Source organism: Triturus cristatus, chromosome 5_2 (assembly GCF_964204655.1).
Source record: "Triturus cristatus chromosome 5_2, aTriCri1.1, whole genome shotgun sequence".
Taxonomy (NCBI): Eukaryota; Metazoa; Chordata; class Amphibia; order Caudata; family Salamandridae; genus Triturus; species Triturus cristatus.
The window spans coordinates 39,973,095-39,995,803 of record NC_140588.1 but is presented as its reverse complement, the minus strand read 5'-3'; the positions used below and the strand labels follow the sequence as shown (position 1 = coordinate 39,995,803).

At 42.5% G+C, this 22,709-nt stretch overlaps 1 protein-coding gene and 1 long non-coding RNA gene across 2 annotated transcripts in view; one reads left to right on the top strand and one right to left on the bottom strand.

Moving 5' to 3' along the window:
- SLC39A6 (solute carrier family 39 member 6) overlaps positions 1–22,709 on the top strand; it is a 304,810-nt gene that overhangs the window by 180,457 nt on the left and 101,644 nt on the right. The window contains exon 7 of the mRNA XM_085606811.1: positions 9,319–9,399. Coding sequence (XP_085462937.1) covers positions 9,319–9,399 — 81 coding nt within the window. The remainder of the gene's footprint in view (positions 1–9,318; positions 9,400–22,709) is intronic.
- The window catches only part of LOC146822626 (uncharacterized), a 274,717-nt gene that overhangs the window by 173,778 nt on the left and 78,230 nt on the right, over positions 1–22,709 (bottom strand). The gene's annotated exons all lie outside the window — the stretch shown is intronic.

Sequence of the window (22,709 nt, the reverse complement as noted above, 5' to 3'; positions counted from 1 at the left end):
GCTCAACACGGACAAGACAGAAGTACTGATTTTTGGAAACCACATTTCCCCGTAGAACGACACCTGGTGGCTGTCCGAACTTGGGCCAACACTGTTAGACCATGCCTGCAACCTCAATCATCCTGGACAGCAAACTCACCATAAAACGCCAGATCAATGCAGTCTCCCCCGCCTGCTTCCACACCCTCCATGTGCTCCGAAAGATCTTCAGATGGCTCCTTTCCAACACCAAGAAAGCTGTCACTCAAGCCATAGTCACCAGACGGCAGGACTACGGCAACGCATTATATGCAGGACACTGCACCCAACTTCAGAAGATACAGAACTCCGCTGCCAGACTCATCCTTAACCTCCCCATACAGACCCACATCACCTCCACCTCAGAAACCTCTGATGGATTCCCATCTAGAAAAGATGCCAATCCAAGATGTTAACCCCCACCTACAAGGCCCTCCACGACCAAGGACCATCACACATCAACCACTGTCTGAACTTCCACCAACCCTCCAAACACCTGCGCTCTGCCTACATCACCCTCGCTCCACTCCTTGCATCCACCAAAGCAACAGTGGAGGTGTTCCTACTCTGACCTTGCTGCCAAGCCCTGGAATGACTTCCTCAAGCACCTCCGAACATCATCCTCTCTCCCTGAATTCAGAAAAGGATTCAAGACCTGGCCCTTCGACTGATCCCAGCAAGAACACAGTGACTGGCACCCCTCGCGGGTGATTAGTCTGTCTACGAATCTGAATTGATTGATTAATTGAAAGGTTATCTTTCAGCCTTTTTACATTTGCCAGATCATCCATTGCTTTTCAAATCACCTGTTGTGATGCGTTTCTTGAAAGGGCTAATCCACGTTTCCACCAACACCCTTTGTGATGCTGCAGAGGGACCTTAATTTGGTTCTCACGTCACTATTGTGCACTCTTTTTAAACCAATCTGCAGCTGTCCTCTGTGCCTACTGACCAAGGCAGAGTTTCTCATCGTCATTACATCTGCAAGGTGAGTGGGTGAACTCCTAGATGTCTGTCCAACAGATATACACGTCATTCTTCCGTGACTAGTTTGTCCTCTAAGCGAAAGCGGAATTACTGCAGATGGTAGTACGCGTCTCCACACTGGACAATCCTTCATCTTGCCAGCTTTCTATGCTCCTCCTCGCCCCTCTAAGAAAGAGGAACGTCTCCACTGCCTTGACCCTAAGAGAGCCCTCGGTTTTTACATTGATGGTACCAGAGACTATGGTTTAGATGCTAAACTGTTTGTGAGCTCCACTGCAAAAAAGTGGAAAGCAATGCAAAAGGGAACCACATCCTGGATTGTCTTATGTATTAGGATCTGCTGGGGGCTAGCTAACAAGCAGCCTTTAGAAGATTGCACTCCTATTTCACCAGGGCAAAGGCTACCATCACTGTGCTGGCGTGTGGTGTGCCAGTCCAGGGCATCTGCCAGGCTGCAACATGGGCATCCCTCCACATGTACATGAAGTACTTCTGCTGGATGGTCTGTTCAGGCGGAACAGGCACTTTTCCTGATATCTCCTGTAAGATTTCCTAGCCTAAGCCATTTCACAGACCCACCACCTGGGGAGGTACTGCTTTGGTATCTATTCACAAAGTGAGGAATCTGTGGTTAGAAGTCTTTTTCAGAAGACCAAGGCAGTAATGCCTTTTCTGGTAGAGACTCTTATCTAACCACAGACTGCTCACCCACCCGCCCTCCTCCCAGTTCTGTGAATGGATTCATACAGTGCATTAATAGGATCTCAGCCTAGAGATGGGCATACTGGCATATTATGAATTCACTGGGCTCCGCGTCCAATGGCGCAGATAGAGATCAGATCGAAACGGACGTTAACGTTCATAAGTATTGCAGATGCAGAGGCCCGACGACACATCTGGGGCGGGACAGACATGCTCAATGCCATCTAGTGCTGCATGAGGGAATTGCAATAAAAATTATCTGGATTCACTCTATCAACTGGGGGCAATTCACTATGTGAGGATTTTACAGTTAGTCTCTACCAGGAAAGGAGTTACCGAAGGTAACTCGTTCTTCTTTTCTCTGCAAGCAGTTCCTTAAGGATCTTTTTCCGCATTACAATGAACTCGACAGGACAAGGTTTCAAGTTCTCCTGTGTTTTGGAAGCATCTGCTTCTTTGTTCTATGTTGTCTGGTGCAGACACCACTTTTGATGAGGGCACGTTCTGCCCCTTAGAGGAAAACATTAATAATTTGTATAGCTTCTTTAGCTCACCTTTTTAGGTTCTTCAGCCAGGAGAGTGTTCACCTTATCAGCTGGAGTAAAGACCGGTCAAACTACTACTCGTTTTGCTGCTGATCTGCAAAGTGTCTAATTTCCCCTTTCCATGGTGACCTAACAGTCTGTATGTTTCATGGTTGATACTTAAATATACCTGCCTTAGTAGTCACCAACCTTCCATACTGGAATAAACATCTGTCTGCTGTTCAGATAGGGTCAAAAGGTTTTACCTAGGTCCCCCCTCCTCCGCTACTCTTGTTTGACATGACTAAGCCTCCTGGTCCTCAATTATCAGTTTTAGCATTCATATTTATATGGCTTGTTTCACAGCTTTTCTGCCATTGGTTACTCCCTCTTTGCCTTCACTGCTTCCTAATTTAGGCTGCCTCGTTTACCCCATGGACCTCAGCAGACTGCCCCTAGATGCCAGCCTGTTCTCTACTTATCCTGCCATCTTGAGTGATTGTCATCTTTCAAGCCCCTTTGTGCCATCACCACTGGGGCACTGCAGTCTGCTTTTCCCATTAAACCTTGCAGTGCAGGCGGTCCTATCTCTGCTATGGTGTCTAATAAAAAATAAAAACGGGTCACAGCTGTTGCTGACCAATGGTGAGGTAGAGGTCGACTTGGGCAACCTAGGTCTTGTGGCTCAATGGACTGATGCAGCCATTCATGGGATCTTTCCTTGACCCCCATGATCACAGGTTTGAATCCCACAGCATTTCATCCTTCCCAAGTTGATAAAATGAGTACTATTGAATTGGTGACCAATAAACTTCTGCTATTTGTTAGTAATGCCAAGAGACGTCTTTGGAGGGAACATACCACTGTATAATACTTTGTATGATGTGCTATATTGGGTTGCAGTTCCTGCCTTCTGCGCTTCAACCAGCATTACAAAGTGATCCTGAATTTCACAGTGTACTGTGGCTGGAGATCCTGTGCTTCATACCCATCGGATGTTTGTGGCTTCTCCAACACTTTTCCTTCTAGTTGTTCTTTGATAACTGGCTTGCAGTTTTATTCTTCTGAGTTAGGAGCATGGTCTGCCATTACCTTCAATATCCTTGCAGGACTCTGGGTAAGCCTATATATAGAGTGACTCCTTTCAGCTCACTGTGACATTTAAGTGATAATGAAAAACGAGAACATGGTCCCGTAAAGATAGCAGTTTTGTTTCAAAAAGTTAACTATATCCATTTTACAAAAATGGATTTCATAACTGCTAATAATCTTGGTCCTGCAGAAACACTATTATTAATTATAAGGTGTTAAAAATAAAAGAAAATTCCCAATTTAACTACGGTTTCCCCACAGAAATGCAGGTAGATTAATTAATACATTTAAAACATAAATCTAAGTGCTCCGTTGATCTAATTGAGCTTGGATAATATAGTAATTTTAACTGGAATTGAAACATGTTATTTTTATTAAATGAATCACTATATGTAAGTGTATCTGTTTGCTGCTATAGACAAAACCTCTTCCCCCAAATCCATCCGATGAGGGTATAAACGGAATCTATATGATATTCTCACTTCCTTAGTCCCTGAAAACAGCAATCAAAAAGCACAGGTTAGCATTTAATATATGGAAACTGTTAGTGGCAATATTTTCTTCTTGTTTAGTAAGCTTTCATTTGTCAACATTATTCCGAGTAATTTTACATCCATAAAAGCATTCGACTAATACGCTAATCATTTAAAATAAGAATAAAATAATTTCAATCCTTTACAGTGTTAAAAAAAAGTCAATAATTCATATATTTCTCATAATCAAATTAAAAAATACACATTCTTAAAATTTCACATGAGCAGAGTGGTACATTATGTAAAGTTTTAAAATACCATTAAATTCAATCTTTAAAATCTTCGTATATAAGGCATCTAGATAGGACAATTAATTTCTAATCTTAATTGCCCTTTGTATAAAAGAGATTACAGAGTACACGATTTTTGCATTTTCGAGTTTGCAGAGATAGAATCTACCAGTATAAATATGCTTTTTTCTATTAGTCAGGAGTAATGGTTTTAATTGTTTTCCTGATCTCAGTATAGAAATTACAGAACAATAAGAAGTGCTAAGTAGTCTGTAGAGTTTTTCCATCGCATGGGCAGTTAGGGAATTTGTACGACCACTTTTCCCTACTTGGGAAGGCTACTATATAATGCAGGGTACCAAGTTTAAGTCTTGTTAGGTAAAATCTGTGTTGAATCATGCTTACAAGAGACAGATATATTTGGGTGCCCAGTGTGGAGGGGATTTCGCAATAGTTGATAACACTTTGATTGTGACTTATATTTTCCATTCTATTATGTTCCTTTTCGATGGCATATCTCAACTTTAAATTACATTAACTAGAAACACTTTTTGATGACATGCCATTCTTTAATTTCTTCAGGCTACAAAAAAGTAACAAAAATAATAAAAGAACATTTGTAATTGAACTCAATTCCCTCAGAGTTCATGAAAACATTTATAAAAACTTTGAGCACTCCATTTGCTAGCGAAAGATGCCAGCTGGCTAGCATGTCTGTACGGCACTCTACTCAGGTGTTCAGTCTTTTGGCATTCAAATTGACTGAGTGGATATTAACCATTGATTGTTTTAGTAGATTTAAGCTGCCCTGTGGATGGAATTAGAGGTGTGGTCCGAGTCATCTGGTCGCAGACTATGTTAAAAAATAGCGCATACATTTTGAGACTTTAGGAAATACATGGTCTATATTTGTACTGCGACGACCGATAATCCTAGTTACACATTTTGTTCCCATTCACATAAAAAATATTGACGCATCAACTTATTTTTGGTAGATAAAGAGTTAATGCTTTACCCACAAATAAAACTATTTCAAAGTCCTATTTGATTATAGCCCTCTTATGCTAGTGCTTAAAGTTAAGAACTTGCAAAGGTCATCCTCGATCAGCGGTTCTTACCCTTGTGACTTCTGCGGACTGCCACTGAATCACTACTTAAAGCCAGGGGCCGAGCCCAAGCAGTTTCTACAATTTGAATCGCAAAACAGGGCACAAACAAGTACAGACAATATTGTACACTAACCAAGCTTTTTAAAATGTGGTTTTATTTCTAAAAGATGAAGTGATATGCTTGTCTCTAGAATATCACTTTTTACTTTTTTTTTTTTTTATTTTTTACCCCTAATGCATGCATCTTTTTGGCAGCGCATACCAATTCTTCAGTTGAAGTCCCTCATACTTGAGTTTGTTATTTATACTTTTGTTGCTCCCGCAAGTCAAGCTAAGGAGGCCAAATATTTTTTTAGTCTCCAATTGCAAATTACTTCACATTTACAGAACTTCTTAGTTTTCATTTTTATATTTTGCTTTTTTATGTGAGCACTTTATCAGTCTGCTAATATTTAATTTTCTAAACAGTTGTGGACCTCGTGATTATGTGCTGTGGACCCTCAGAGGTCCACATACCCCAGGTTAAGAACCATTGTTCTAGATGGATCTTTGATAGATCCATGCTGTTAGATTGATTCTCAGTATATACCAATGATGCAGGAATGGGTTGTAGACTTCATGCAACATAGTATTGGTATGGCAGCCCCTCGTGTTGTATGGGATGCTTTTAAAAATAGAATTCGAGATGCTACATTAAGTTATTAAGTAAGGAAAGAAAAATACTGCAAGATCAAATCCAAACGCTGCACTTGTGTCCAGAGAAATTTAAATATAATCATGTACAGGCAATTCTCAATAATGACAAACAACAACCAGTGATGGGAGGAATGCTTGCATATAGTCTAACCACTGGCAATTGATTAGGGAATGATTCCAGCCTACTGTTTTTTTTTGTCCATCATACCTCCTAAGATTAGACCCAGCTGTATGCAAATCAGCCTTGGTCCTGCTCCAGTAAGACTATTCCAGCCTGAACTGCCAAGCTAGGACTTCTCTGAACCGAAACACTAGCAACCCAAGACCGGGTTTGGCTGTGTGGGGCTCTTCATTCGGGTGCAGCTTGGTTCCAATGTCCTAGTGAGCATGGGACCAACGTATGGACATACCCGAGGCCACTTAGGGCATTACATCAATCACACAAAAGGTGATGGGAAGAGTGCTTGCAAACAGTCTAACTACTGGCAATCGCTTGTTGTATCATTACAACCCATTTTGTTTAATGTCAACATTAATGATGTCTGTAAGCAACCCAACTAAAGTCTTAGTTGAATCAGACATTATTTGTACACCAGTAGTTGATACAGCAATGCAGACAATTCAATTTGAAGCAATATTCTTTGGACAAATATTTTGATACAAGTTAAATCAGCATCAAATGCAGATCATTGCAAACGCCTGTTGCAGCACCCAAGATCAGTGAATAGTTGAATCTGCCAAGTATCTAAAACTACACTGTCTTATAAAATCTGCAATTTGATACCATTACGTTAAGACCCTGTATTTCAGATGGTACGAAAGGATATAAAAAATTGCCATTATATACAGGTCAGTCTCATTGGTCAATCTAACATTGTCATAATGTCAGTTTTACCAAACTCTCTATACGTATTCAAGTCTATACCTTTGTTTTTAACAAATATTTGTTTCAGCAAAACCAAGTCAGCAATTGGCAGCTTTATTTGGAAGTATTGGCATACCAGAAAAGCACTGAAGTGTCTCAGGCTTCCCCACTAGAGAAGCGGCTGGCCTCTTCCTAACTTAAAATGTTATTTTACGACTATGATGTAACCTTGGTTTCCTGATAAATAGTTCCTTCAGTACAATGGCAAGAGATACAGGAACCCCATCTTTTTATAAGCTAAGCCTAACAGAAGAGGTGGAAGCATATTTACTTTGATTTGAAGAGCCAAGTTAATATTAAAAAGGTTTGGTTTAAGACATTGCGATCTGCAGTTAGCGTTTAGAAAATATGGATACAGTAACTTAAATATTACCCAACTTAATAAGTATACTCCCCTACAGAAACCTGCTATCTTCCAAACATTTTTCTTGATCAACACTACAGGATATGGGGACGCTAACGAATAAAGCAACATGGGCACATTTTCTGTAACAGCTCAATTATTACCTTTACACAGAGCCAAGAAAGGTTTTATATAACTAAGCATTCATTCATTAAGTAGTTTCAGATCTGGATTTTTTTAAAGGCTAGATATGGCTAATACAAGCTTAACACAAAACCCACTTTTGGGCAAAATCTTCAAATAAATTAAAAATCAGACTGTGTTTATTACAGTATTTTCTTTGAAGATTGTGCAGATGATCTTGAGTTGTAAACTAAGTGCCAGTTAGCTAGGTGGAAAATGGGTGTTAACATTGTACTCCCTGCAGCAATCAATACATTTGTTGGATAATCTGTTGTTGTCATTGAACTTTAATATGTAGCATTATAAAACTATATTTCACTTAGATTATACCCACAAAAGATTAATTAAATTAAGTCAATGTAGTAGTGCTCTGATTGTCGGTGGTGGTGGCAGCAGGAAGGTACTGATATTCTATGCATGTTTTAACAATGTTCCCAGCTGCAACATTAGTGGAGACAGATATTCTACATACTAAGTGAAATATTACAAGCACAAGTTCAGTTCTGTGATCAACAAATAACGTTAGGCAATGTTTAGTCAAAATTACTTCAAGGGAAATCTCAAATCAATATTCATTGCTGTAGTGTGCTGGACTCTGAATTGCTGCAGCCTGACTTACTCTGGATCCTCCGACCTATGTTTTGGTCAAGATATGCGGTATGTTATGGGCCGAGCTGCAGGGGGATGGGAAGGGTAGTGAGTTCGTTAGTGTAGAGTAGTTGTGAAACATGTAGATATGACTGCAACTTTGTATGACATACGATGGCTGTGCTTAGCACTGAGTTACTTGTGAGATAGAGACGCACAATGCTCCGAAAACATGCTACTAAGTTATTGTACCTAAACAACGACGTAATGTTATTTATGACCTGTATGAGAATTCATAAAATCGATGTAACAACCTGCTGTGCAATTAATGCAAAATCAAGTGTCATACAATGTACATATAGATTGTCGATGCGCAACCCTGCATTATATGTATGTCTGTTGCCCAAAATCAATAAAAATATGTTAAGAAAAAAGATATGCGGTATGTTTTTATATGAAGAACCTTCTTTATAGGAGAAAAGGTGAAACAATCGTAAAGAAGGCCAATCGATACACGATCCAAAAGAGAACTGGATCAGTTTGATACTGGCATAAATAGAAAGCATACTTATTTTTTCAGCTGGGGGATTGTCAAATGTATAAATTGAATGTAACAATTTAAATATTGTTCATGTGGTTTTTCTATCTTGAATTTTATGGATCTCTGCTTTGGGTGTATGTGTTTTTTCACTCAATAACAAACAAATTCGTCTCAGACATTAATTGCCTATGCTTAATGTCAAAGTGATTAATAACCGCAAGGTAACTCTTGGAGTACATGGTGGGATATGTGACAAATCCATATTTACCTGGAAAAAACAGTGCCATTAAATCAAGTATTCTACTGGGCTTTACTATTAGATATTTTAACTTAGATTGTCTTATTTTAGTACAATGGGGATTCAGTCGCTGGTATTCTTGCTGTCTCTTCCAGAGTTTTATTTCTTTTTAGCTACATAACTTAGAGGTTTTATGTCTCTCAAGCTGGAAAAACATTTTGAAGGAGAAGTTCAAGATATCCATTTTTAATCAAATGTCATTACTGAAGGAACAGGACTGACTGTGTGCTCTGGACCTAATTTATTTGTTTACACAGTTTTGTTTAGACTGAATGTGTTCCCTCTAGATTTGTTGATTTTTTTTATAGGTTTTTCAGATGCTGATTTTCTTTAGCATTGTGGTATAACACTTGATGTAGCAATAGTAGATGCCCTCCCTCTAAGGCCAGTTACCTGGTTGCATGTGTTTGTACAATTTTATAATAGTGACCTTCGGAACCGCCTCAGAGTCTTTAAACTCCATTTGTTCCAGGTTATTCTGTACTAAATATGTTAAGTTTCCTAGGCTGAGTATATTTTTCTAATGCTTACATGTATAATTTCTTTCAGGAGCTGCATTCACTGAAGGCATATCAAGTGGTTTAAGTACTTCCGTTGCTGTGTTTTGCCATGAACTACCCCACGAGTTAGGTAATGTCTACATTTCTCCTACCCAAACCTGGCCAAGATATTGTTTGCATGCATTGGTTAACCTGATCCTATAAATTAATTGTGCCTCCTTTTAGTTTTGTACTTGTCAAAAGCAGGAGGTTATTTGTTATATGTGGTAATCAGATCTTGGGTAGTTTTCTAGGCTGTGCATCCATTAATTATGCATTAATTTGCACATGCTGGTGTCAAGATAAGGCTGTTTCCTTCTCTCCCTCCTCTGTGACCTTTAATGCTACTCAGCTGTTCCAAATAGTAGGTCTCAATTACATTTGTCCTTGTTGACTGAGTGGTTTTTGCTAATGTTGCCCACCTTGAAGTAATAAAACCAGAACTAACTGCAGACCTGGGTAAGCTGATAGAGTGGCTTTCATGCAGCACATTGACTTCATTGAGGTAAATAACCTACTGATAGATCAACAGGCAGGATTTTGTTCAGGCAGAGGCACACAATCCGCCCTAATAGCCATCTGGGATGACCTAAACGTTACAGTGGACAAAAAATGGTGTAGGAGCTCCCCTGCTTCTGAACTTATTGGCAGCTTTAGACCTGGTTCACCACCAAACATTAGTACGCCGACTGGAAAAATTCTAAAACAAATAGACTTTGAACCTCAAAGGTTGACAAAATCTGGTGACCGTACCATCTTTCACCTCCGCCAGCAGTCCACACTGCAGCATCCCACAGGGATTACCCTTTCACCTCTCCTAGTCAACATCTATCAGACACTTTTACCAGATCTGATTGAATCCTGCAATCATCATCATCATCAGTCTTTATTCGATTTTGAATAGATCATACAAGACCCAAACATAAAACAAAGCTTGACATCTAGTGCCCAGAAAAGTTATTAAAAAATCCATCAATAAATACTTTAAAAAGATTTAAAAAGGCATTAAACAAATCAAAAGACTGGAGAATACAATTACATAGTTAAAAATGACAACAAGGTCTGCTGCAATATATAAATTACTCTGTTAATTAAAAAACCTATCATAATGCAGGAGGAGAAACCCGAGCCCCAGTTTTTTGTTAGAGTACTTCAAGGGTTTGCTTAATTCCTTAGGGTTTGCTTTTATTCCTTAAAATCCACGCCCATCCCAAAAATTTGGCTAATGCTATAGAAATGATTGGTAAAGTGTTTGTGCGCAAAATTCTTAATGCAACAACACTACTCCTAGTACCTAAAGTCTTGCACATTGGGGACAACCAAACTCGTCTTGGAGTAGCGAATGCAGGGCAGACAAACAAGAAGTGGGCGGTTGTTTCTACTTGTAACCCACAAGCAGGACATATATCCTCACTTACACTAGACCACCTTCCTGTAAGAGACCTAAGTGGTAAAGAGCCAGCTCTAAACTGGAAATAAAGTTTCCTATCTCCAGGTTTAGCAACCAAGTCCTAATACGGTTCTAGAGCAGGTGTAATTTTTGCCTCCAGATAACACCCAGACATCCCCAAAGGGTTTGCTCTACTACTCTACCTGGTATTCAACTCTTTCCCAGTATGTCATTTTAAGAGATCTCTTTGAGGGGAACAGAGCAGCCACCGGGTCACTCCATAACCCCTCCATACCCATATCATTCAAGGTCTCATGGAGGTTCTTCAACCATCCAATCTTATGAAACACATCTAATTTTATGATGTCCATGAGACCTTTAGCATAGTGGGAAAGCTCAGGAGTGGTCCAGAGTCTCCGCCAGTATAAAACCGGCCGAAGTTTTGCTATATCCGTAATGGCCTTCCTACCTAGTTCATATCTTAAAGGTACCAAAGGAGTACTCTGGGGAAGGCCAGTTATGCTTCGGGAAAATTTATTTTCAACTCTAGTTAAGGAAGCTAGCTGATCAAACCCCCATAACTCTGCCCCATAGAGCACAGAGCTTAAGGCCTTAACCTCATAAACTTGGAGCACAGGTTTTATTGGTTTTGTAAAAGATTTTTTGTGCTCCCTGCTTAGGGCTCCCGATAGTTGCCTAAATTTCAGGGCGGCCATCTCTGTATGCTTACTCCATTTATTATCATTTGCTACGTGCATACCTAGGTACATAACATTGTTAACCATCTCTAATGGTTGTCCATTCATAAATAGCTTTTTCCCTCTATAGCTTGGGTGTGGATTAAAAACCATAAGTTTCGTTTTAGCCACGTTTACCTCCAAACCATGGGCGAGACAAAAATCATCAAACACAAGCAAAGCTCTTTGCAAGCCACTCGGGGTTTTGGATACAATAAGCGTATCATCCGCAAACATCAATATTGGGATAGTGACTCCAGCCAACCTTGGGGCATCAGTGCTAGCGCTGAGCATATGGTCAACTATCCCGTTAATATACAGTGAAAAGAGCATGGGGGCCAAGGTACAACCTTGGCGCACACCACGCTCTACCGGGAACTCAGGGGTAACATCACCCGGCCCGCCCCACTGAATCCTAGCGAAATTGACTCGTGTAACCTCATTACCAGGGTCAAAATTTCTATGGGGAGACCTAGTTTTTCTAACACTGCCCACAACCGTAGGCGAGGCACAAGATCAAAGGCAGCTCTCAAATCCACGAAAGCGGCATAGAGACTGCCTTTTCCCAAGGTAACTACCTTCCAGTGGAGCTGGACAAAACGAAAAACCTGGTCCACTGTACTGGATAGCTTACGGAAACCCGCTTGGAAGGGGGACAGGATCTTGTTGTCTTCAATCCACTCTAATACCTGGTTCAAAACCATCCTCCCTATAACCTTCTGGATGGAGTCTATCAGGCTAATTGGCCTATAGTTACCTGGGAGTGCCCTGTCTCCCTTCTTGAACACAGGGATTATGACTGCCCCCCCGAACCCCCCCCCATGACTTAGGGACTGGCGCACCTTCAGCCACAGCATTTGCCAATAAAGTAATGTACTTGCTCCAGCAAGCTTTATTGTAGAGAAAGACATCGGGTGGAACCCCATCTGGTCCCGGAGCGCGCCCACTTGCGACAGATCCCAGGGCCATTAGAGCATCTTTACAGCTAAAAGGGCCTTGGGAATAAAAAACATAACTTGTAGCCCAGGTGAAATTAAATTTAGGATTACAAGCATATTGTGGTTTGAAATATTTTAACCATTCCTCTTGAGAGACATGGTTTGAGGGTCTATCTGGCAGCCCTCCTCTATCCCACTTAATGATATTCCAAAATAGTCGGGAATCCCTAGCATAACACGCTCCCTTCAGATCAAGCCAGTAGAGCTCATCCCATTTCTTTTTGGCCTGTCTTACAGATTTTTTATATATTTGTCTGGCCTTTCGGACACAATCATTATGTCCACTAGAAAGGGCTGCAGCCAGATCAACCCTGGCTCTCCTATAATTGCCATCATACCATCGTAGCCGCTTTGGTGGGGCATTGTTAAGTTTTCTTACTGGTTTCATAAAATACAAACTTTTTCCCTCAAACAATGTTTCATGGAATCCAGTAGCTAGAGCACTACCTGTCTTGATGGCCAAAGCACGCTCAAGGTCCAATGTAGCTCTAGCTAATTTATTGTCAATATCGGCAATGGCCTTAGCATTAATCTTGACCTCTCGCCACTTGAGTCTGCGCATGTCATTTGAGGGAACAACTTCAGGTGGCTTAGGTTCCATCACCTCTTCTACTGTTTGGCTACTCTTCCACCACCAGTGTGTTACGCATATAGGATTATGGTCGCTCTCAACTCTTAGTTCGACCACCATGTACTTTATAGATCGCCATAACTTCAAACTACAAAGGACATAATCAATTCTACTTGAATGGCGACCATTGTCAAATGTATTGGCCCCTGATTTATCACCCGACGTCCTACCATTCAACGCCCTCAGTCCTTGCTCGTAACAAAGAGCATTAACCTGGACTACGGCCTCTGTCCACCTTTTGATTGGTTCGAGGTCAAGCACAAGTACTCCCCAGAACTGGTCTTCCTCAGGATCGACACCCCACCCAAGGTCTGGATCCAGGAGGGGTTCAAAAGTTCATTCAGGTCCCCAGCGACAAGCATTCCCCTCTCACTCGAGTGCTGGTCTATCAGGGAATCCAAACTAACCAGGACCCGTGATCTAGACTCCTTGGTCCCTCTCAGATACAGGTTATAAATGTCCAAATCACCCAGGGGGCCCAATGATAGCCTAACTAGTTGAATATCAGGGGACCCAGTTGGTATTTAAATAACCATCAGAAATAAATCTTGACGAACCCACGTAGTCAGGCCACCCATAGGGGGTCCCTTAATTTCTGGAACATAGAGATTCAAATATCCCTGCATGAGCTGGGGCTCACAGGACCAGGTCTCCTAAAAAAGGCATACATCAAAACTACCAATGAATTTAACCCATTCAGGAGAATCCATTTTTGCCTTCAGGCCAGAAACATTCCAAGAAATCATTGAACCGGCCCCTGGTCCAAACCTTTTAGCATGGTGGGAAATATCAGAACTTACTTCATATTCCCTCAGGTACTCCCTATTCGGTCTTGAGTTTTGTGCCCCTTTTAAGGTAAGCGTCCTGGGTGGTACAGGATCAACTACATCTACTCCACCCATGGGCGCAACTCCAGCGATGTTTTCATTACTAGACACTGTTAGAATCGACCCCTCTGTCACCGGTCAGGCCAGATCTACTGGATTACACATACCATTAGAGTAATCAAAGAGGGGATTAATGAACCCAGGTTTTGTTCCACTCCTTGCCCAATCCTGTCTAGTGCTTCCGACTGTATTAGGGGCTGGGTTATAGAAATAGCTTAGGTCGTGCACCCCAATCCCCGACCAGTCCCCAAGGGATGGATAATCGCAGATAGAGCGCACTATGCGCCTATCTTTAAAATTAACAATGATGGAGTCACCCGGGACGTCTTTTAATCTAGGTCCCACCCAGCTAACCCTTCTAACAAATACGATCGTCCCATTCATGTAGTTGGGGATAGGTCTATTCTTATTTAACCAGAATGTTACTTTGTTTTTAAGTTCTTGGTAAGATTCGGGTTTGGCACCTTTTAGTTCGGGGACACCAGTCAATACGACAACATATGGAATGGAATCTGGTGGGAGATTGATGTGAACCATGGGAGATTTAATACATTTATCACAAGTCTCTCGGTTACACCTTCTTTCGCACCCTTGCTTTCATTGTTAATATTAATGTTGCCCCCAGAATCTTTACTTTACTGACCTGCCCCTGAGTTGTTATGGTTAGCATTGGCCAGAGTCTTGTGAGGGACAGTTCCTGGAATAACCTCGGTTATCACAACAGGATCAACGGTAGGGATAGGTATAGGAATGATGGGTGCACCAGAGGGCATGGGGTTAGACTTTGCTCTATCTTTAGTGGCTAGTTTTATGACATTTTTTAATGAGCAAAAATTATCAAGGATCGTTTGTTCGAGGCGTTCAACCCTTTCATTAACCAGTTTTACCCTTTCTAAAAGGGGGAGTATTAATGATCGCACCACCTGCTCGATCTGAGGGATCATTTCTCCTATTTGGGACTGGTCAGAGAGGCGTTTATTTGCCTCGCCCGGAAGCAAACGATCATCATCCGGTATAGCACCCAACACGCTAGATACATTTTTCGAAACATTGGGAATTTTCGACTGCCTCCCCCCTTGAGCGACCCCGTCTCTTTTCCTCTTCATGTTGAAAGATCTTATGACTTTTTTACTGGCCCTTGTCTGAGGGTAGGCTACATCAGACTTTGGGGAACCGTCAATTATAGAAACAACCTCACCGGGGGCCTCCATGATCTTGCCACTATCCTGTAGAGTAATAGGGCTACCCACAACATCCCCCTGCTGAACCAAGTCACTGGTACCATGCCCTACTATCCTAATAGGGGATTTTGCTAATGTTAGTGGCCCAATAGATGAGCGTCTATCATACATAGGCTCGGTAGAAAGGCGCCGCTCAGTAATAGCAATTTCGTGCTCTAGAACCGAAACAGCTCTGGTTATAAACTGGTCCAAGGTACCAGATACTGTCCCTTCCCCTCCTGTGCGCTTCCCTTTCCCTGTCATCTCATAGAAAACACACCAAGGTCCAGTGACGCAATTTTAAGCGCCTCCAAGCATGGTAACAACAATACAGTGAAGCAGGGAAACAAAGCAAGCTGCACGATGACCTGCTATATCAGCAGGAGGGAAGACCCTGATATCAATACGACACAGGCAGTACACAATCACGCTTACCCTAGGAGCAACAGAGCACAACAGTACCTTGTAAGCACAGGCTGGACGTCAGCATTAAGGGGGTGGCCAAGCCCTGCCTATTCCTGTCAATGACGGGCAAGGACGGGCCCGGGCGAGCCCGCGCGCGTCCCGCGCTGCGCGAGGCGCACAGTTTTTAAATGCTTCCCTCTGGTGACGGCCTGCGCTCTCCTGGCGCTAGTCCCCCTGGGAATGGTAGTCCGTTGGAATGCCGTTCCCCTCACGGCGTGATGAACTTGATGTGCGGCGGGTGCTGAGCCCAGGCAGGCGGTAGGTGATACACAGCCGTTCCCCTCACGGCGATTGAAAGCAACAAGGAAGCGCGTCCCGTGCTGCGTGAGGCGCACACAGTTTTTAAATGCTTCCGACGCCCTCTGGTGACGGCCTGCGCTCTCCTGGCGCTAGTCCCCCTGGGAATGGTAGTCCGTTGGAATGCTGTTCCCCTCACGGCGTGATGAACTTGATGTGCGGCGGGTGCTGAGCCCAGGCAGGCGGTAGGTGATACACAGCCGTTCCCCTCACGGTGATTGAAAGCAACAAGGAAGCGCGTCCCAATCCTGCAATCATACATGCTACAGTTACACGGATGCTACCCAAAGTATTCTAATAATGGCAATCCTGAGAATTTTCACTCTTTGAGACTCTGACTTCCTCTGTGCTACTGGCTTATGGATGATGACTAATCATCTGGAACTCAAAAGTATGAAAAATGTAATCATTACTTGGATAATACCACAGCTATAAGGCCCAAGTGATTTGAATCCACACCAGAGACATCAGGGAAAGTGAGGAAATTTTGAATAAAAGTGGATCCCAGTTAATGACTGATCCCAGATGTCAGTGAAGTCCACAGACCGCCTTCTAAACAATGAGAATGCTGAAGAGCTTCCTCCCGTATTTTGGATAACATCAGAAGCTGCAAGCCCTTCCCACACTCGCTAACTCGAAGATCAACTACACTAATAGTATATACCTTAGTTGCCCCTGTTTCCTAATGAGGAAAGTACAACAAATTCAGAACACTATTGCTAGACTACTAATTCTTCTACATCTAAGGAAGAGCATGAAGCCAGTCTTTGAAGCCCTCTACTGGCTACTCACAGCTTGCAGATCAATGTTAAAGGCAGTCTGTATTGTACAAAGAGCAACCTATAAAAAGGTTTGCTCTACCTACAACTGAAGTTAAGCCTATACTTCCAAAACAGGGTCCAAAACTCAATATTAGCTCCCAGGATCAACATACTACCCTAGCAAAGGAATGCTTTTGACAGGTGTGTTCTCATTCCAGAGTCTGGACTCTGAAACTTGCTCTTTTATCCTTGATTTCTATTTTATTTTTATAGCTCTAGTTGTACTCTGGGTAAACTGTCAGAAGACTTGATCTGATGCCCTACAATTGGGGTGTAATTATTTAGGAATTTGATTGTTCTTGCATCCAAATATATCTGTTTCCCATGGATGCAGGGAATAGTTGTAAAATTATTGCATTTTGCGAAGCGTGATTATACCTGAAAATAGAAATTGAGTATAAATTAAATAATGGTGAATTGGATTGAGAAAGTGATATTTTAGCCTTTAGAATAATATCATGCCATTTGTTGGCTGTAACAATCTAAGATAGTTTTTGTTGAATCAAGCACAAGGATGTAAAGCGATGAACTTCATGGACATTAAAATATATGATCATCAAGATCTTAATTGTTTGAATCCTTAACAATACTGCCTCCTGTTCATAATTGATTGTCTAACAATGAATTTGTCTAACAATGAACAGTGAGGGCTTGCTAATTTTATGGAAGCTTACCTAGATCTTTGAGAATTTGAAAGTGCTCCTATTCAACTTTTTTTGTTTAACTGAAACTGCCTGTTGCAAACAGATTATCAGATAATTTTAGTTGCATATTCTTTCTCCTTTCTCCACTTGGCAACCCTTTTTCCTTGTCTCTGTGCCATAGGTCGAGGGACCTTGTGGGTGAGATGCCCACCAAGACTGAGATGCCCCCTTTTGAAGGTGTGTCAGCCTTTGTTGATGATCCCCATGACGAATACATTTACAGCTTGCACCTAAACATTGTACATATAGAAAACCTACTCTTCGAAATTATTAATAAACGGAGAGTGGGCTAATCATCACACCCAATAGTGCGTTTTTTTCAAGTAGTGGATTTGTTAACAGCAGACCTCTTCCAGCACCCTCCAAAAACTGCAGGTGAGAGCACATCTGAACGTGGTTAAAATAAAAAACAATTGACTGTCTGTCAGTCTATGGATATGTGGAGCTGCTGTCAGTCTATGGATATGTTTTCTCCGGATTCAAAAACCAGAGTGGCTCCTTCTAAACCCCTGCAATTCCTACTATGCCACCTAAATTATTAATGAAGATCTTTTCAACCACTTTGGAGACACTGACACCTATTTTCAGCTCTGACACCTTTGAGGGCATAGATGAAGAGGTGAATCAGCTTCTTCCTGATCAATATACAGATGATGGCCTGTATTTGAATCTGCAGAATTCTAGTGGTCTACACCCTTTATCCGAAATTACCTCCATTCTCCCTGGGTTCCCCATGGAGGTGAGTGCATCTTTTACAGTGGTAGAATGCAGGGCTGTGGAGCTCCTGGACTTGCAGCTACCTACTTTTGAAACTAAAGCCAATCTACTTGAAGGAAATTTACAGCCTGGACCTTGCACTTCTGAGCCTTTGCTGACGTTCATTACTATATTAACTGATTCTTTAACTGGCTTGGTTCCACCCTTGTTCTGGTGCTCCTCTGAGCCAACTGACTGTTTGCCGGCACAGGCCGGCTGTTGGGGGATCCATACTTCCTGACACAACATCACACTCAGAAAAATCTGGTTAATCAGGCTTTTGCTAGACCGGTCAGCCTAAAATAATTTCCTTCAGCCTCCCTGATGGGCATAAAAGCAAATTGTTGACTTGGGTAAACAAGCATTTTCTTATTCTTGGCTCTTTTAATACTGCTGTTTAGCTTGCTATATCCGTACTTTATAGTATATGACGTGTGATTTGGCCTGCTCTCTCAAAAGACTTGATAAATTCCTTTACACAAATGGTACAGGATGGTCATAACACAATCTAATAAATTTTGAAGCCCAGCATGGATACTACGCATTGTAAATATTGTGCTATGGGGACCAGTCTGGTTTTCGGGCGGTATGACTAGATAAGGAGGACTAGACTTTATGGGGTGTCCAGGTCTCCTTGATGGACGTACCCTTTGATGTAATCAGGCTGTTCGGGGTATAATGTGGATTCAGTACTGGGGCGCTTCAAAGACATGGGGATAGCTTGCTCCCGAAGGTTATTCTCCTTTTTTCCCCCAGTACCCCAGCAACTACAGAAAATTCCAGGACTTCTAAAAGGCTTTGTATATCATCAGAGGTAGCTCTTGCAGCTGGTCCACAATTTGCCTAGTCCTTTGGGGGATCCAGGAGCAGGGTGGTGGCAACCTACAACGGGGACATTAGTCCTTTTTGTCTTTTGACTGCTGCAGGTGCTGTTAAGCCGCTTTAGTTCCCCCTCATTCAGTCACATGAGTCTTGCAGAGGGCAGGGTCCATTTTTGGTTGCCCACCTGGGGCTCATTACTCTGGATCAGTTGGTCCTTCACGTTGACTACGCTTCTTCTTTATTATCCATTCCCCCGCCTGCCACCCCAGTCATGTATCCGGTATCGGTAGATCACAACGCTGTCCTGTCTGTGAAGGTTCAATCTCTGCTTGCTAAGGGTACAGTTTAGGTAGTACTAGAGGCAGAGAGGGGCCCGCCAATTACTCTTATTTCCTGGTATGCAAGAAAGACTAGGGATGGGGATTGAGACCTATCCAGACATTAGGGTTCTGAACACCATCCTTAGTAAAGACCGGTTCAAAACTCTGATTTTAAACCAGGTTCTTTCAGTGTTGGACTCCCAAGACTGAATGGTGTCTCTTGCCTTGCAGGAAGCGTACTAAATTGTTCTAATCCTGCAGTCCCACAGAGCCTTAACCTCTAGTTCATTGTATTGCCATTTCACCTTACTTCGATCAATCAAAAGGGGGTGAGATTAATGCTTGCAAATAGTCTAGCCGCTGGCAGTTGCTCGGTGTAGCATTCCAGCCCATCCTTTTGTTTCTGGCTGTGGCACTCTAGACATGACCCGCCTTACCCAAACCAGTATGGACCCTGTTCCTCATCAGAACCGTCCATCCCGAACTGCCAGGTAAGGCCCCTTCTTGAAAGCAACACCGGCAACCCTAGACTGACTTGGCAGTTCGAGCTAGACTGTTCATAATGGAACAAGAGGAAGACTGATGTACACAGAGCTGAGCCCCATCTGCAGGTGCACGAAGGACAAAAAATAGACTGGGATGCAGCCTTAGAGTAATTCTTAGTGTTTGAGATTAATTCAAGCATTCCATCCATCACTATTTGATGTGCTTCAATGTGATGCCCTAATTGTGACAGGTATGCCCATAAGTGGATTCCAGGCTCACTGTGCCACTGAAAAGAAGCTGCACTTGATTAAAGAGCCCTAACCAGAGCATAACTGGTCATTGGTTGCTTGTATTCTTGTTCAGATGGGACCTTACTTGGAAGTATTGGCTAGGCCATTCCTAATAAAGCAGGACTGAGACTGATTTGCATATGGCTTGGTCGAACCTGAGGTGGCATGGTGGGCACGAAAACGTACTACAGCGTGGCCCCAAGTAATATCCAGTGGCTAAGATTATTCAAGCATTCTACTCATAACTTTTTTTATTAACTTCAGTGTGACACCCTGGGTGTTTACATGGGTGAGGTCGGTGGTCATGGCCCAACTTCGCATGTCGATGATATATATTCTCTTACCTGGATTACTGTGGCTCATGAAAGCACCATCCTGTAGCTAGTCTCATGTCACCTGCGGGCGATGGGCTTGAGGCTGTATTCCTTGGCCTTTCCCATCAACAAACTGAAGGTTCCATCAACGAACTGAAGGCTTGCCTTTAGCTTGTGCAGCGGATCTCTTATATAGGGGCCATTCTGGATTATGCCTTGGTGGAGCCTTAATTTGGCATCTACTTTTTTGATATGTGCACCCTTTGCCGCCTTGCATGTTTGCACACTGAGGTTGCTTACTCTTGAGACTTCCTTATTGGAATCATTTCCATGCAAAGTGTCAGTGCAGCTGTCAGTGAGCTGCAGGCACTTTTGGTGCAGCCACCATAATTTGTGTTCTATCCTGATAAATTAATGCTTTGGGCTTGGGATTCCTTTCTTCCAAAGGTGGCATCGCCCTTCCATATGGCAGAGTCTGTCACAATCCCTTCATTTTTCTCTCCGCTTTATCCTTCTAAGGAAGGGGAAAGACTACACCCTTTGAATCCCAAATGGGATGTAAGCTTTTGGACAATCAACTTTTTGTTGGATTCGCTTATGAGAAGAAGGTAAAGCTGACCAAAAATGCACCTTGTCAAGATGGATTGTGTTGTGTATCAGAATGTGTTATGCTTTGGACAAAGAGGAGCCTCCTAAGTGCCTTCTGGCTCACTCCACCCGGCCAAGGCTGCTACTGTGGCCAGGGCTAAAGATGTTCCTGTGTTAGAGCCCTGCTTGGCTGCTACTTAGTACATGGCAAAAGTGGTCCCAGTGGATAGTTTCATATACATAGAAATAAACTATATTTATCAAAAGGAGTAAAGAAAGGCGTTTTTTGCTTAGTGTTCAGTGTTATTTAATCACACTGGACATAAAACTAGTCATACAATTATTGACACAATGTTAAAAAGCAGTGCCCCAGGAGGGGAAAGGTAAGGAGGGGGTGTTTGTGATTAGGGTGAGGATGAGGTAGTGAATGCACGGAAGTGTGATTCATACAGTATATTATTTACTAAACATGACGGCTCAAAAATAAGCCAGCTTATTCATACAGTATCCATAATTCCAAAAGCCATGATCAAATAACATAAACACAGTGATTCATCGCTGTTGTTGTAACTGGCTAATGTATCTGAAGTCGACGTTTCGACCCCTATAAGATTGTAGGCAAGTAAGTCCCTTACGCCAGTGTCTTCCTCAAGACAGTGGTAGTGAGTGGTGGTGGGGGGGGGGGGGGGATGGGTTGGAAAGGGTTGGTACCTGGGAAAGAGATGAGAAAACATTTAGGCCTAAGTTTTCCTAAAGGGAAAAATTGAAAGAATGAAGGGTCTAGGCTCACTAATTTACCCTCAAAAGGCCCTCGTGGGCCTGGGCTTGAAGAGGATGGGCGCGTTGGCTCCAGTGAGACGAGCGAGAACAAAGAACCTGCAGAGAAATGATCAGGTTCAGTGAGGGAATCTGTGACCCACTATAAACATTTAAATAAGTTGGGCCCACCAGCAGATACTTACAACCAAAGGTCCAATTCTCTTGTGGTCTGTCCATAAGCGGATGTTTGCATTTCGCACCTTCCTAATCGCAACCCCTATACAGCCCTCCTTTATTGATAGCGCACTCCACATTAAACGCCTAACTGTTGCTAGTTGTTAAGTAACATACCATTTTAGGTGACACGATTTATTAAGGGCACTTTCTAACCCTGAAGCCCCTGCCTTCAGATCCACGGCGTGAGGTTCTGACTGTGTTCCCACCATTTTGGAGTCACCCCGCCCAATTGTATACACCCATTTAAGATGCACCCTTTTATACAACTTATGTTCTCAGACTAGAACAAGGTTCCCAGGCTCTGTGCAGTTTTCTTTTGTGAATACCTATCTATGTATGTAGGAACTTAGTATATTAGTGTTCGAGGCATATGAGCTGCAGATTGTACACTTAGCATAGATCGCCATCTGGTGTTGGGCCCGGATGTTTGCAGTTTGTTTTTCTTCTTGGACAGTCTTTGGAAGTCACGAGTTTGGTGACTCCTCCTTCGGTCCGTACTGCGCATGGGCTTCGGCTCCATCCTCAGATTGTTTTTTTCCGCCATCGGGCTCGGATGTGATACTTCGTGCTCCGGCTTCGAACTTCTACGGTTCCAGCCTCGACGGAAAATCCTCGTTCTTCGAGTTTCTTCAACTTCATCTTCATTTCTCGAAGCGGCACTTTCTCCATCCCGTACATC